Source organism: Myotis daubentonii, chromosome 7, assembly GCF_963259705.1.
Source record: "Myotis daubentonii chromosome 7, mMyoDau2.1, whole genome shotgun sequence".
NCBI lineage: Eukaryota > Metazoa > Chordata > Mammalia > Chiroptera > Vespertilionidae > Myotis > Myotis daubentonii.
In genome coordinates, this window is record NC_081846.1 from 46,798,136 (window position 1) to 46,813,073 (window position 14,938).

General features: G+C 37.9%; 1 protein-coding gene across 12 annotated transcripts in view; it reads right to left on the reverse strand.

The window, feature by feature from the left end:
• Positions 1 to 806: 806 nt before the first annotated feature.
• Positions 807 to 14,938, reverse strand: part of DCAF17 (DDB1 and CUL4 associated factor 17) — a 39,790-nt gene continuing 25,658 nt past the window's right edge. For 4 of the 12 annotated variants that reach the window (XM_059704119.1, XM_059704122.1, XM_059704114.1 and 1 more), the window contains 6 exons: positions 14,346 to 14,455; positions 11,518 to 11,607; positions 10,965 to 11,052; positions 9,990 to 10,073; positions 7,511 to 7,666; positions 5,197 to 6,338 (listed from right to left, as the gene is read on the reverse strand). In XM_059704119.1, the coding sequence (XP_059560102.1) occupies positions 6,201 to 6,338; positions 7,511 to 7,666; positions 9,990 to 10,073; positions 10,965 to 11,052; positions 11,518 to 11,607; positions 14,346 to 14,455 (666 nt within the window). In that variant the 3' untranslated portion in view covers positions 5,197 to 6,200. Of the gene's footprint in view, positions 1,685 to 5,196; positions 6,339 to 7,510; positions 7,667 to 9,955; positions 10,074 to 10,964; positions 11,053 to 11,517; positions 11,608 to 14,345; positions 14,456 to 14,938 lie in introns of those variants that run through there. The other 8 variants (XM_059704118.1, XM_059704121.1, XM_059704115.1 and 5 more) reach the window with 7 other exon arrangements.

The window sequence follows — 14,938 nt, forward strand, 5'->3', positions numbered from 1 at the left end:
TTCAAGGTTGGTTTAACACTAAAAAAACAATCAATGTAACTTAAAACATTAACAGTCTGAAATAGAAAAAACACATGATCATCTCAGTAGATACAGAAAAAGAATGCGACAAATTCCAACATCTACATTCAATAAAAACCCAGAAAACTAGGACTAGAAGGGAACTTCCTCAAATTGACAAAGGGTATCTATGATCAACCTACAAAACTGTAACTGTTTAACCGTGCTTTAAATTTTCTGCAAATGTTCATAGGAGCTTTATTTGTAGCAGCCAAAAAATGCAAACAACACAAATGTACATTATCATACTTAATGGTGAAAGACTGAAAGATTTTCCCTTTGTGTTGGGTACCCATATGCAGAAAAACAAGTCCAAACAAACTTTGATCCATGCCTTGCACCATACACAAAAATTAACAAAAGTTGATTATAAATCTAAATATAAAACCTAAATTAAATATCTAAAAGAGTGACCATTCTGAGTGTTGGCAAGGATTTGGGGCAGTTGGAACTCTCATACACTGATGACAGGAATATAAAATGGTACAGCCATTTTGGAAAAACAATTTGGAAACTTTTAAAAAAGTCAAGCATATACCTAATGTATGACCCAGCCATTTCTCCCTTGGTTTTCACTCAATAGAAATAAAGCATATGCCCATACAAATTTGTCTGTAAATGTTTGTAAGATCTTTATTTGTAGTAGCCAAAAAATGGAAACAACCCAAATGAACATTAACAGGTAAAGGCATTTAGTGCATGGGACAAGGCTCTAACCAACTAAGCCACATCAGCAGCCAAGGTAAAGGCATTTAATTGTGGTCATAAACAAACAATGGAGCATGACCAAGGAATAAAAAGAAATGAACTATTGGTACATGCAACACAGATGATCTCAAAACAACTATACTGAGTGAAAGCAGCCCCCTGAAAAGTATTTACTGTGTGATTCCACTTATATAAAATTCTAGAAAACTCAAACTAACCTAAAGTGACAGACACAGAGTAGTGGTTGCCTTAGAAAGAGGAGAGAGGGGCAGGAGGGAGGGAAAACTCTTTGGGGTAATGGATATGTTTGTTATTTTGATTATAGTGATGTTTACATGTCAAAACTTACCAAATTGTACACTTTAAATATGTTCATTTTATTGTATGTCCATATGCCTCAATAAATCTATACTAATAAAAGGGTAATATGCTAATTAGGCCAGACATCTTCCGGACATCCTTCCTGACAAAGCTGGGGGCGTGGCCCTGATCTCAGGCCAGGCCTAGGGACCATATCTGGACACGAGTTTCATGCGCCGGGCCTCTAGTTTGTTAATAAAATGTAAAATTTACACATGGAAAATAAACACATGAGAATGTGCTTACCATTAGTTAATAAGGAAAACTAAATTTAAAATCACATTGAGATCCAATATAGTTATTGGGGAAAGGGTATAGCTTGTTTAATATGCTTTCATATTAGAACAGAAATTTCCCTGATTTAGAAATAACATGAACACAGTCTTTAAAGAAAACAGTCGTATTATTTATTACAATGTTTTACGGAGCCTCGTCTCTGGTGTCATGTCGTCCAGCTCCACCAGTCATGTGGAACAGTCAGGCGTGTGTCCTTAGGAACCAGGTTTGTTCTCCAATGTTTGTTCTCCAACAGGGTTCCTTGGTGAGCAATGTATTCCTTGAAAAAGAATAATTCAAGCTGGATTTTGAATTATCTTAACTATTATCACATAAAAAGAATGTTTTCAATAGTTCCTGATAGGGGGGTAGCGGTTAAAGAAGATAAAGTGGCTGAACGGAGGGAAGGCTGCTAGGCACAAGTAGAAACAATCTAAGTCTCAACTAGAAAAGGTTATATACCCACCCACCAAAAACACTAAGATAAAAAGATAAACAACCACAAATGTTGGAGTAAATGGTCTGGCAGTTTCTTATTAAACTACACATACACCTATTCTGGGACCCAACAATTTCATCCTTAGATGTTTACCTAAAAGGAATAAAGACATACCAGTATGTTCACCCACAAAAAAATTGTACAAGAATATTCACCACAGCTTTATTCATAACTAGAGGCCCGGTGCATGGATTTGTGCACCAGTGGGGTCCCTCGGTCTGGCTTGCAGGGATTGGGCCGAAACTGGCTCTCTGAAATCCCCCAAGGAGTCCCAGATTGTGAGAGGGCGGTTCTCAGGTGACGCACCCCGGAATCGGGCTCCCTCCTCTCTGATTCCGGGTGCGTCACCTGAGAAGCACAGCTGCCAAGTTACCACAGCTCAGCAGCTCCTACATTGAGCGTCTGCCCCTGGTCATCATTGTGCATCATAGCTAGCGGCCAGTTGGCCAGTTGCTTAGGCTTTTAGATATATACACAGTGTTGTTGTTTTTTCAAGTAGAAACAGCCTGGGTGCCCATCAACAGGAAAATGGAAAAAACAAATGGTGATATATTCATGCAAAAGAATACTCAGCAATAAAAGGAATGAACCACTGACACATGCAACGTTAATCTCAAAAACACGCTGAGTGAAAGAAGCATTATGCTTGCATGATAGCATTTATGTAAAATATTAGAACAGGCACATTTAACCTAGGAGGCAAAATAATCAGAACAGTAGTTACACCTGGTAGGACGTGGAGTGGATTGCCTAGAAAGGGCCAGGAGGAAACTTCCTGGGATGACTGCAATGTAAAGGGTTTGGGTTACACAGGTCTATGCATTTGCAAAAACTCAGCAAATTTATACTTAACATTTGAGTACTTCATTGCATGTAAGTATACATAAAAAATTTTAAAAACTAAACAGTATTAAATCGATTTAATGACATGCATGTTGAACTATTAGGGAAAAGTATACCAACGTCTGCAATTTATTTTGAAGTAAATCATAAAAGTGGCATGGATAGATAACAATGTAGAGTGAAAGGTAGAATCCATGTGGTTGGTATTTGGATATTTACCATAAAATTCTGTCAACTTTGCTGTATGTTTGAAAATTTTCATGGGGAAAGCCTTTTAAGCGGTTTGGAGGAAATCTGGCATAAGTTTTTGTCAACCTAATTGGGGTTTTTCCGATCTCTGCACTTACTCATTGTAGGACCTTGCACAAATTAACTTCTGCAATTGTCATTTTCCTCATTTGTGCGACGTAGTTCACACCTCAGATGGTTACTCTGAATGCTGAGACAACTCCTTTACGTGCATCACCATGATGGTAGACAGGAAGCACTCAATAAATACAACTTACAAGTTTTTTAAGAGTATGTACAGGACACAAAACAACTGGTGGAAGGACGTGGGGCACCTTAATTTGTTTAAATAAAGCAATATGATTTCCTCACTAGGTAGTTCAAATAACCATAATAAGATTTCTTTTGTTTTGTCCCAGAAATGTTTTAGAAGGTCAAAGAAAATAATCTTATTGCATTGATATTGTGAGACTATACAGAACCTTAGATCAAGGAGTGAAATGCAGAAATGCACCTCTTATCAGCTACCCTGCTTCACCCAGTCTTGAATTAAACCCTCAGAAATGTCACCCCATTATGTTTTATGCCTGGCACTAGCACCTGTTAAGTAGGTGGGCACACAGTGAATGTCTCTAACACAATAAGGTAGAGAGGAGGGTTACAGTGAGGCAGGAGGCTATTAACCACAACTTCTCTTCACCCCCAAGAGGATAACAGACTCACACCTGGCAGGTGGCAGAATGAGCAACTGTATGCCCCTACTTTTCGGGGAAGCTTACTATATTATCTCCAGGTATGTGTGTTATCTGTAAATTTCCATATTCTTTGCTATCTTGTGTACCTTTTGCCATCTTTTTATCAACCATCCTGTTACCCATCATGCAGCCCACATTTCCACACAATGTTGTAAGTGCCTGAAACTAAGTAGTAGCAGCTTGTCCTCGTCCTGCAATTGGGCACAGCCCTTCCATTTGCTACATGGCCCACAGCTCCCTACTGTCTTCCACACGAGGTGCATTTCCTGCCGGGCCCATGTGGCACTTGGATCTTGGTCTGGTTCGAGTTGGGCAGTGGTGAGACAGTAGGAGGTTCTTAGTGGTCGGTTCAGATCTAGGCTAGAAGCACACACCCATACGCACCAAAACAGGACGGCAGTACCATTTTATGGACCCTTTTAAAAAATGACAGGAATCTCGGTGGTCAGATGCCTTTATGAGTACATGGGATCCTTTCTAGCATTTTATCAAAAGAAGGCAATAACTTAAAGGAGAAGGAGAAACTCAACAAACCTCTTTTGGAAAAAATCTGACAGGATTCAAGTCTTAGGACATTCTTTTCTGACACTCCCGGAAACACAGATTAGGTTTTATAACTATATTTGCCTTGAAACTCACACAGCACTGCTTTCTTTCTTTTCTCTGGTATTTTTAATCTATTCCCCCTTTTCCAGATTGAAAGGAACTGGGCAGGGCCATTTACCTCATGTCTAACTAGAAGTTTGGGGCTATATCCACCACCTGGCAACTATTCAACCACTTCGTAATCACATCATGTCTCTAAAATGCTCTGAAAGCTTCAAATATTAAATAGTTCTATTAAATGTGCATAAAATGAGAATGAATTTTTCAATTAGTGGATATAAAAGTATTCACATTTCATATATGAAGATAGTTTTATCATCTTGCCCCTGAGGTAATCACTTCTGCTTTCCCAAATGGTTGTAATACGTAGGATCAGATTCAGAAAGATCATATTTTTAGCCCACATATAAGTATTTTCCCTTTTTCTAAAATGTTACCCATCTTCTTTTCTGTTGCACAAAAGACAGTTTTATGTCTACTCCCTTTATTGCTGTAAGTTGATGGACTCTGCCACTAATTTCCTGACTTTTAGAATAGCTAATACGTCTCTCTCCTCAGCCCTGTTGATTATAATAAGGTTGAAATTTCTCTGCAAGCTTCAAGGGCAGAACAGGGCAGAATTTACATCATTCTTAACATGGGTTCAAGCTACAACTGAAGAGTTTTTATGTAAATCATCCAAGCTAAAGTTCCTTATTTTAACCTTAATAGGAATCAGCAATGATTTTTACTGCTATTCCCCCCCAACACACACACACCTTTTTTTTACTAGTTATTTTTTTGAGGCTGAATCAGAGAAATGTATGGAACATGTGCACTGTAAGCAACTGGATTTCCCAGACAGGAAGCACACAAAAATACTTTCTCCTTTTACTTAGGTTGCATTTATTTAACATTCTAAAGAATGACTATCTGATTTCAAGGATCATATTTAGATCAATTTTAGCAAATAAGAAAAAATACTCATTTCACAAGTAAGATAAAACCAAAAGTGTTTTCTACCTAAGCAGTTAGTTCCCAAGATACTCCCGGAACCACCTACCCTTCTACAGAGAGCCAAACTGGTACGACCCAGAATAACTTTACCTTACTGTATTGCCCAAGCAAAACTGGAGGACACACCAACTAGACCGAATGGTGAAATGAGTACAACATTCTTAATAATTAAGAGCATTAACAGGCTACATATTAGAAAAAAATTCACTTAAAGTTTGCTCGGAATCATTTACATTAGTCTATGATAGAAACACAAATAATCAATGAGAACATCAAGCCACGAGAATAAAACCATGGAAGAAATAATTAGTACAAATACACAATACAGATACATATATAAGGTTTTCTTTTTAACTGTGATGACACATCTTTGGTTCAAAAGTATGCTTTCACATTACAGATCTCATTTCTCATCCTTAAGCAAAATATGGTACAGAGGACACAGGATTTCTTTCTTTATCTTTTGTATCTTTCTTTTTGTCTTTCCCTCTTAGTATTACCAATCAAAATTCCATACTATTCTTTAAGAGCCATGTTAAACACCTCCTCACCAATGACCTTCTCCCCAATGATTAAAATTAAGCTGTTCTCAACATTTTATATTTTCAACACCACCTAGCTAAAATCTCTAAAATGCTAGACTTCTTGGGAGAATATTCTAAAAATCCCTTACATAAAATGAAGTTCTTATCACCGTATATGGCAAGAGTTTAAAAGAGAAGTCACAGTCATCTGGAGTTAACACAAGATCTTATGGAGAACTTGCTATGCAAATAATAAAAAAGGAGGACTGGACACAGTTGTTGGGGTGTTTGGCTAAAAGTCTCATAAGTTACATCTCAAAATTAAAAATTTTCTCACTCTTTTTCTCAACTTCTGTTTGTGGCTTCTTCTTCTTCCCCAGGGTCACACACCATCTGGTAAACATAGCAGCTAAAGACCCTGCTGGGTTTCTGTTCTATGTGTAGGACCAAGTCTCTGTCAAAGTAGACTTCATGGCTGTATGTCTGCAATGAAAACACAGTCAAAAGCAATCTCCCCTTCACTATTTAGAATAGAATCATATTGACTATTTGTCCCTAAAAGGTCACAGCACCTATGCCAGGGATCTTCAAATACACATTTGGAGGCAAAATAGTTGTCATAAAAGGTTTATTTTTCATTATTTGTGGATATGCAAATTACTTAGGACAGTGGTCGGCAAACCGCGGCTTGCGAGCCACATGCGGCTCTTTGGCCCCTTGAGTGTGGCTCTTCCACAAAATACCACGTGCAGGAGTGCACGTACAGTGCGATTGAAACTTCGTGGCCCATGCACAGAAGTCGGTTTTCGGAAAGGAGATAGACGAAACAAGTATACAAGACGAGTGTGGATGGGAGAGTTGGAAGGGGCCGACCTCAGCGAATGTACCTCAATCAGATTGAGGACGTTTTTAGCAAAGGCCAGCTTAGGAGTACCCTAATTAAGTTAGTAACAATGTACCTACCTATATCGTTTAAGTTTAAAAAATTTGGCTCTCAAAAGAGATTTCAATCGTTGTACTGTTGATATTTGGTTCCGTTGACTAATGAGTTTGCCGACCACTGACTTACAAGAAAAGCATGACACAAAATGCTAAGAATGGAAAGAGCCCTGAACTTAGGAGTCTGAACAGCCAGATTTTATTGCCAAAACTGCAACTACTTCACCATGTTTTGGTGGGCAAATTGCTAAACCTCTCAGGTTTTCCACTGATAAAACAAGAATTGGATAAAATATTTCTTATAGCTTTTATATTCTATAATACTCAGAAGAATAGACAAATGCTTCTAAGAGTGCCTGGAAACACTACATTCTTAGGTATGGTCTCCATTAAATAACTGTAAACTTTTATTTTTTAAAATATTAACAAACTTTTAAAATGAGAGAAAACCAAGGACTATGATAAGGAAATAGCATATCCCGGAAAAAACATAAAGTTTTGTCTTTAAGGCCACTGGTAAGGTGACATCCTCTACTCCCTAGGAGAGGAAGTCTTAAGAAGTACTCATTTTGTCCTACATGTAGTCCAGTAACCTCTTTCATGTGGTCATTGGTCTAGGTGAACTAGGACTGACACAGACATAGAAACATCTGTTTCAATAAATGCCACCTATAAAGGGAACCCTTACAACTTCGTATTGCATGAACGCTACTCACCACATCCCATGACTCCACCAGTGGAATGCTTTTAAGTAAAGTTCCATATTCATTACAGTGGAAATCAAGGTGAGCTTTTCCTTCGGCATCTATTTGAGTAACAGCTACCACAGAAAGCAAATCCAATTCATCTTCATAGTCCACAATTTTGAAAGTCTTGGGGAATAGATGGATAAGGCAAAGGAAAAGAAGAACAAATCCAGTTATCCAGTTAGGGTTATCTCTACATTTGTAGTTTAACTATTCTACTACTTATGAAAATAATGCAGAAAAAAGAATGAGTGGGTGGGAACATAGGGGGGAAGGTGTCTCTACTTATTTGCCTAGTAAAATACCAGTTTCAAGATTTTCAAGACTTAAACAGTATCCCACAGACTTTGACAAACAGAACCAAGTCTATGTACATCTCAGCCAAACTATAACTGAAATTCTCTATTATGAGCAAACCAGAGCTTCTCCAAATTCGAAAGAGATATTCAACTGCTGTCTCTGAATATCTGGTTCCCAGAAACAACCAAATATATAGAGCCCAGTTCTGCAACCTGAAGACTGCCACTGTGCTTGGAAGGTTCTTATGACAGAAAAAAACAAGTCATTTCAAGAAGAATTGATAGCCCATCATATACTATTTAGGATTCTATTTGTCATACTTTTTTAAAAAACCCTTCTTAGTTCCTTAAAGAAAACAAACAAACAAACAACAAAATTGCTGCTTAAACTTGAGGAAGGATATTTAGAATTGAAATTCAACCCACAAAACAGGAGTAGGATAAGAGATATAGGTTAGATTAAAAATGGTAAAGACTCAAGGGAGGAAAACCTAACTCCAGAACCCAGGGAGGAAAACCTGGGACTCCAACAGCCTCACAGGGAAGCAGATCCATGCCCAGCCATCAGGGATGGACCGGAGAGACATATCCTGGCAGGCACAGCAAATTTCTCTTAATCACCACATGCAAATCCTCCACTTACATTTGGTCAAACTGCTTGTTAACCCATTTGTATTTTCTACCTTTACCACTTATGACATACAAATTTACATAGATTTATTATCTGTGGTTCCTTTTCATTTACTTTTTTGCATTGATCTAAACTTGGTCAAACTTCAAAGTTTGGGTGTGCTTTTATAGATGTTAATCACAATCCCTTTCAATTTTCCTTTTCCAGGCTAAAAGTTTTTGTTTTCTTATCTCCTGATGTAGAGTAGCCCTCTTTGCAACTACCTCCTTCCCTCTTAATTATTCTTGCTACCTTTGGGTAGTTTTGGTATGTCTTTCTTGAATACAGTTTTTTATACATGATAGGGAGCTTTCTGCTTTGTTTTCAACAGATTTCCTTTGTTCAAAAGAATAAATATATATTTTTTCCTTTTTGACAGTAGCTACATACTGGGCCAACTCCAACCTACTTTTAAAATTTTTCAAAAACTATCCTTAGAAGGTTATTCTAATATTTCTACCTAGAAATAGTACACAAATAATATAGTTCTATGGTCTAAATGGATTTAGTATTTATGCATTGGTTTTATATTTGCAGCATGGTAACTGTCAGTTGATTTCAAAAGTCCTTCCAATGCCTCTTTAAAAGAAAAGGATAGCCCACTGGTATGGCTCATTGATTGAGTGTCAACCCATGAATCAAGAGGTCACTGGTTTGATTCCCGGTCAGGGCACATGCCCTGGTTGCAGGCTTAGTCCCAGGTAGGGGCATATGCAGGAGGCAGCTGATTGGTGATGTTTCTCTTTCATTGATAAAATCTATCCCTCTCCCTTCCTCTCTCTCTGAAATCAATAAAAACAATAATTAAAAAAGGATAAAAATGTATTAGCTCAGTGACTAGTAATGTCAAGTCGAGGCCAGAGGCTCAACTGATTTACGACCCCTCTTCCCTGGCCCATGAACATAAACAAACATAACCATGTCTAGTAAATAAAAAAATAAGGTTAAAGCCATAAAGTCAGAAGGAGAAAACTCAAGACTTTTCTAAGAGATTTCTCTCTAAAACAGTGGTTCTCAACCTGTGGGTCACGACCCCTTTGGCGGTCGAACGACCCTTTCACAGGGGTCGCCTAAGACTATCCTGCATATCAGATATTTACATTACGATTCGTAACAGTAGCAACGAAAATAATTTTATGGTTGGGTCACAACATGAGGAACTGTATTTAAAGGGCCAGAAGGTTGAGAACCACTGCTAAAGTGTCCACATTAACACAACAAAACAATAAGCTAATGGTATTTTCAAGTTATTTCAGTCCTATGAACCTTTCTGCAAGTAAAATCTTATAAATAATTCCAATCTGAAAAGAGAGGGTAACGGGAAAGCACTGGTTGAAATAGTATGCACAGTCTTACCGACTAAGCCTGCATGGAACTCACCCTCAATCTCTACCCCAGGGTCCCTGTTGGCCAAAATAATTTAAAACCCATAGGGCAAGTACATACTAGTTTGGTTTGTTGTCTCTGGCTAGAGTAATACCTCTTGTTCTGGGTCATCATCCAGAAGATTAAATTTTTTTTTAACCACCCGTCCAGATGCAGTAACAGTGGGTAAGTTTTCATTCTATCAGATGGAGAGAGAAAAAAGATGTGACAAGTCCTAGTATATGCAGTTAATAACAAAATCAATTAGCAAATGTGGTAAAACTAACCAACCCTTCTCCAACATCCATAATTCTTTCCTCAACTAATAAAATTCTGAATCAGCTTTTTGATCCTCCATTTAATAAAAATACTTGTTACTATGAAGTTTTTAATGGATAAAACACTAAAATAGGCAAAAATAAATACGAAGGTTACAGATTCGCTACTTCACTAGCCCTTCAGACTCTGCTTTAGTATATAGTACAGCAAATAGAGTGGATCTGCTTTTGGAAATTTCCCTCGTATGATTTCCTTCATATTCTTAATTTGTATGCTAAAGGAAAAGAACCAGCTGGAGTCAAAGCAATGAATTAAACCCAAAGATTGATAACTCATCAATAAAAACTTAAAGAGAAACCCAGAAAGGAAATAGAAATAAGCAAAAAATACTCAATATAGTCCTGGTTGGTTCGGTTCAGTGGATAAAGGGTTGGACTATGGATTGAAGGGTCCCAGATTCGATTCTGGTCAAGGGCACATGCCCAGGTTGCAGGCTCCATCCCCAGTAGGGGGCGCGCAGGAGACAGCTGATCAATGATTCTCATCATTAATGTTTCTCTCTCTCTACCTCTCCCTTCCTCTCTGAAATCAATAAAAATATATTTTAAAAAATACTCAATATAATCAATTCTCTCCAGATCTCCTATGTACATGGGGTTAAGACCAGCTAGCCACATAGACAAAGTGAACAGACTTTTATAAACTTGTGCTGTTCTTGTCAGTCATGCTAAAGGGCAAACACATCTGCACTATTCTATTCCTATATAGAAAGACAGTGATACACACGGATTTTAAAGTACTCCTGACTTACTTTGTTCTCTCTGTTGGCCAATATGACAAAATCTTCAGAGATCTGATGCTGGCCACTATTATATTCTATTTCATTTAGCTTTAAAACTCTGAAAAGAGAAAAAAGGATTCTAAGAACCTAAGACCATCAAAATGCCAAAGTTGAACTAGTGAAACTCAACAAATGAAAATTATAGTAACAACACTGAGTTAGTTCTCCTCTCCTTCTGATTTGTCTGAAATATTAATGTCCATTTATTTACGTGTCCATAAATTCTTTCAAATTCAGGTATCTTGTTAAACAGAAAAATGTAGGAATGATGACAAGTGCTACTGAGGTAGGTAATGAAGTAACATGCTCAGGCTTAAGCCATCTTCCAAACTGGCTTAATGAAAGTTACTTTTTTAAAAACCTCATCTCTGCCATCCTGCAACAGGTCTTTAACGTTTTGACTTTAACAATGGCATTATAGTACAGGCATACATCGTTTTATTGCTCTTCGCAGATGTTGCATTTTTTTTTTTTTTACAAATTGAAGGCAAGACCCTCCACCAGCAAAAAGATTAAGGCTCACTTTATTGCAATACTTGCTTTATTGCTGTCATCTGGAACTGAACACACAATATCTCTGAGGTATGCCTGTAGATAATTTGCATTTTTATTTCTGAAGATAAAATGAGATATCAATGAACAACACTTGAAGTTAATTATAAGACAGACTGGATTATCAACCATGCTTGAGCTAAGAGTTTTCATGAAAGAGCAATATTTAAGAACTGCAAATGACTCAATACTTTTCTTTTTTCTTAAGATTATATTTAAAGATTTGGGTTTTCTGAGTGGTTTCCTTGGATCAAGGGAAAATAAAATAATTTGCTCACCACCCACACAAATCTGTTCACAGCACTAACAGGCTTCAAAAGCACAATATTTTCAAAGCTTAAAGTCTCAAGTGCAGGCAAAGAGAGCAGCAGAGAGAAGCAGCTACTGTGGCCAGGAAGAGCCAGAGGCCTTAGAGTTTGCCAGATATAAAGAAATCAGGTTAATTTTAAATTACCCAATTAGCTATCTTAATTAGTGCAGATATTGTATAGTGCCTATCTATTAAAACCTGGCAAAAGGGCACATACTTTCTGTGGACTTTATTTTCTTTCTTTTTTTTTAAAACATATTTTATTGATTTTTTACAGCGAGGGAGGGAGAGGGATAAAGAGTTAGAAACATCGCCCTTGACCGGAATCAAACCCGGGACCCTTCAGTCCACAGGCCGACGCTCTATCCACTGAGCCACATGTGTTAGAGCAGGACTTTATTTTCTTAAACTGCCCTAACTGGTTTGGCTCAGTGGATAGAGCGTCAGCCTGTGGACTGAAGGGTCCCAGGTTTGATTCTGGTTAAGGGCATGTACCTTGGTTGTGGGCACATCCCCAGTAGGGGGTGTGCAGGAGGCAGCTGATTGATGTTTCTCTCTCATCGATGTTTCTAACTCTCTATCCCTCTCCCTTCCTCTCTGTAAAAAATCAATAAAATATATTTTTAAAAAACAACTCAAACTAATATTAAGAGATGGGTGGTAACAAACATTAAAAGTAAGGTTTACAAAAGCTGAGCCAGTTTTTATAACTTTTTGTAAAAGTTCACAATCGTATTTCATTATGACCACTCATCCTCCTTATACTCAGTCCAGAGAAGTAGACTAATTAACGTGGAGTAGACACTCCCTTCTTACTCACAAACACTCACTGAGCACCTTAGTCTGGGCTAAGCACTGTGCTCAGTGCTAGGATTAGAGGAGTCAGAAAAACAGACTCTTTCCCTGTATTTATGGAGCTCATGATTCCAAGTCTAGATTTTAAACAGATGTTCACACAAATAATTAGTTAAAATTGCTCTAAGTGCTACAGAGGAAGATTACATAGCTGGTGCAATGAAAAGAAGACGAGGAGCTAATCTAACAAAGGTTTCAGGAAAGGACTCTGTGGAAAGGACAGTTAAGCTCAGGCATTAAATATGAACAGATATTAGGTAGAAGAATAGCTCAGGGAAGGAGACTCCAAACAGAGGGAACAGGTCCTCGCCTTTCTGAAGAGAGGATGACTGAAGTAAACCGAGTCAGAGGAGGGTCTTTCAGACCATGCCAAGAGCAGCAAGAAGCCATAAAAAGGTTCAAGCAGAATTCACATGGTCAGGTTTTTGTGTTTGTTAATGTTTCTAAAAATCACTCTTAGCTGCTGAGAAGAAAACAGACTTAAAAAATGCAAAAATGGATTTTTGGAGTCCTGTAAGTACACTATTAAATTACTATGGTCCAGGCCAGTGATGACAGTGGCCAAGGGCAGAAAGTGACAGATTGAAGAAGTATTTAGTAGCAAAATAAACTGCACTGACAGAGAGAGAGAGAGAGAGAGAGAGAGAGAGAGAGAGAGAGAGAGAGAGAATAGATGTGAATGTTTAAGTATATGTACCCTGATGAAAGAAAGACAAGGTCAGAAAGTGCCAAGAATGATTCCAGATTTCTAACATGATCTTAGGTGAGAGATTTGGGCTAGAATAACATTTTTGGAATTTTGTATACACGATCTTTGAAGCCAAGGGAATACAGAATTCTGGAGCGAGAGAAAAAGAGTGAGAAGACCAAGTCCTGAGAACTTCTAACAAAGTTTGAGTAGAGGAGCATGACGTATACTGAGAAGGGCAGATCTCAGAGAGGGGGACACATTTAGGAGAACTGTGTCAGAGAAGCCAAATGAAGACGGTTTCAAGGAAGGAGAGGACAACTCTTTTTTTTTTTTTTAATATATTTTATTGAGTTTTTACAGAGAGGAAAGGAGAGAGATAGAGAGTTAGAAACATCGATGAGAGAGAAACATCGACCAGCTGCCTCCTGCACACTCCCTACTGGGGATGTGCCCGCAACCAAGGTACATGCCCTTGACCGGAATCGAACCTGGGACCTTTCAGTCCGCAGGCCGACGCTCTATCCACTGAGCCAAACCGGTTTCGGCGAGAGGACAACTCTTGGAAGATGTGGGTTAACAAGGTTTACTTCAAACAATCTGCTACCTCTCCTATGGTAAGGCTGTTATTTAGAACAAAGATAAATCATCTTTGTTCTCATTAATCCTGGAGAACTAAGACCTGATGAGGATGAGCCAATCTGCCATCTTCTTTACTTTTATATCATCCATCGAAGAACTTACTCAAAGATAATATTTATAAACAGTAATGATGAGGCTGAGGGAATAGTCAGGTTTTCCAGATGTCAGTCTCTGAGGAAGCACTCTATAGGCAGCTAATTATTTCCATAATTTGCTCAGTAGTTAGCTAGTACAAAAATAAAGATCCCAGTAAATGCTACCAAAAGCTACTTTTAATTTTAAAATAACTAATGAAAATACTCACTTGACCTGATTTGGGCCAACATGTATTATTCTTCCAGAAGCATCAGGATGAAAATAGATCCAGTCAGATTCTAGAGAACAACATTCCATTTCTTGGATTCCATTTTTAGCCTGAAGTTGGGAAAAAATATTGAGACTAAAGATTAAAAGACAGGAATTTTTTTTCCCTTTCAAATCTAAGAGCAGTGACAGATCAGTAAGTCAAAGGTACAGGGAAGAGAAAATATTAACCAGTTGAACTGGGATGTGTATAAGGGCTGAATTAGGACGCTCAAACTTGAGAAATCGAAAACATTTATATTCAGGAATCTCATAGATTTACCCTGTACCAAATATTATACCTCATAAAAAATCTCTTAGTTACCGTATCTCAGGCACACCCAATTTGTGTCAGCATCAGATGTTTTACACTCATTAGTTCATTTGATCTTACAACATTCAAAGCATATTTTGTTATCTCCACTTTATGGGTGAGAAAACAAAGAGTATAAATCATTTTCTCAATGTTTAGCATCTACTAAACAGCAGATTTGACTCCAAAGTCCATGGACTTTCCATCCTATAACCTTGCCACAATTATGCTCATGCGGTCCT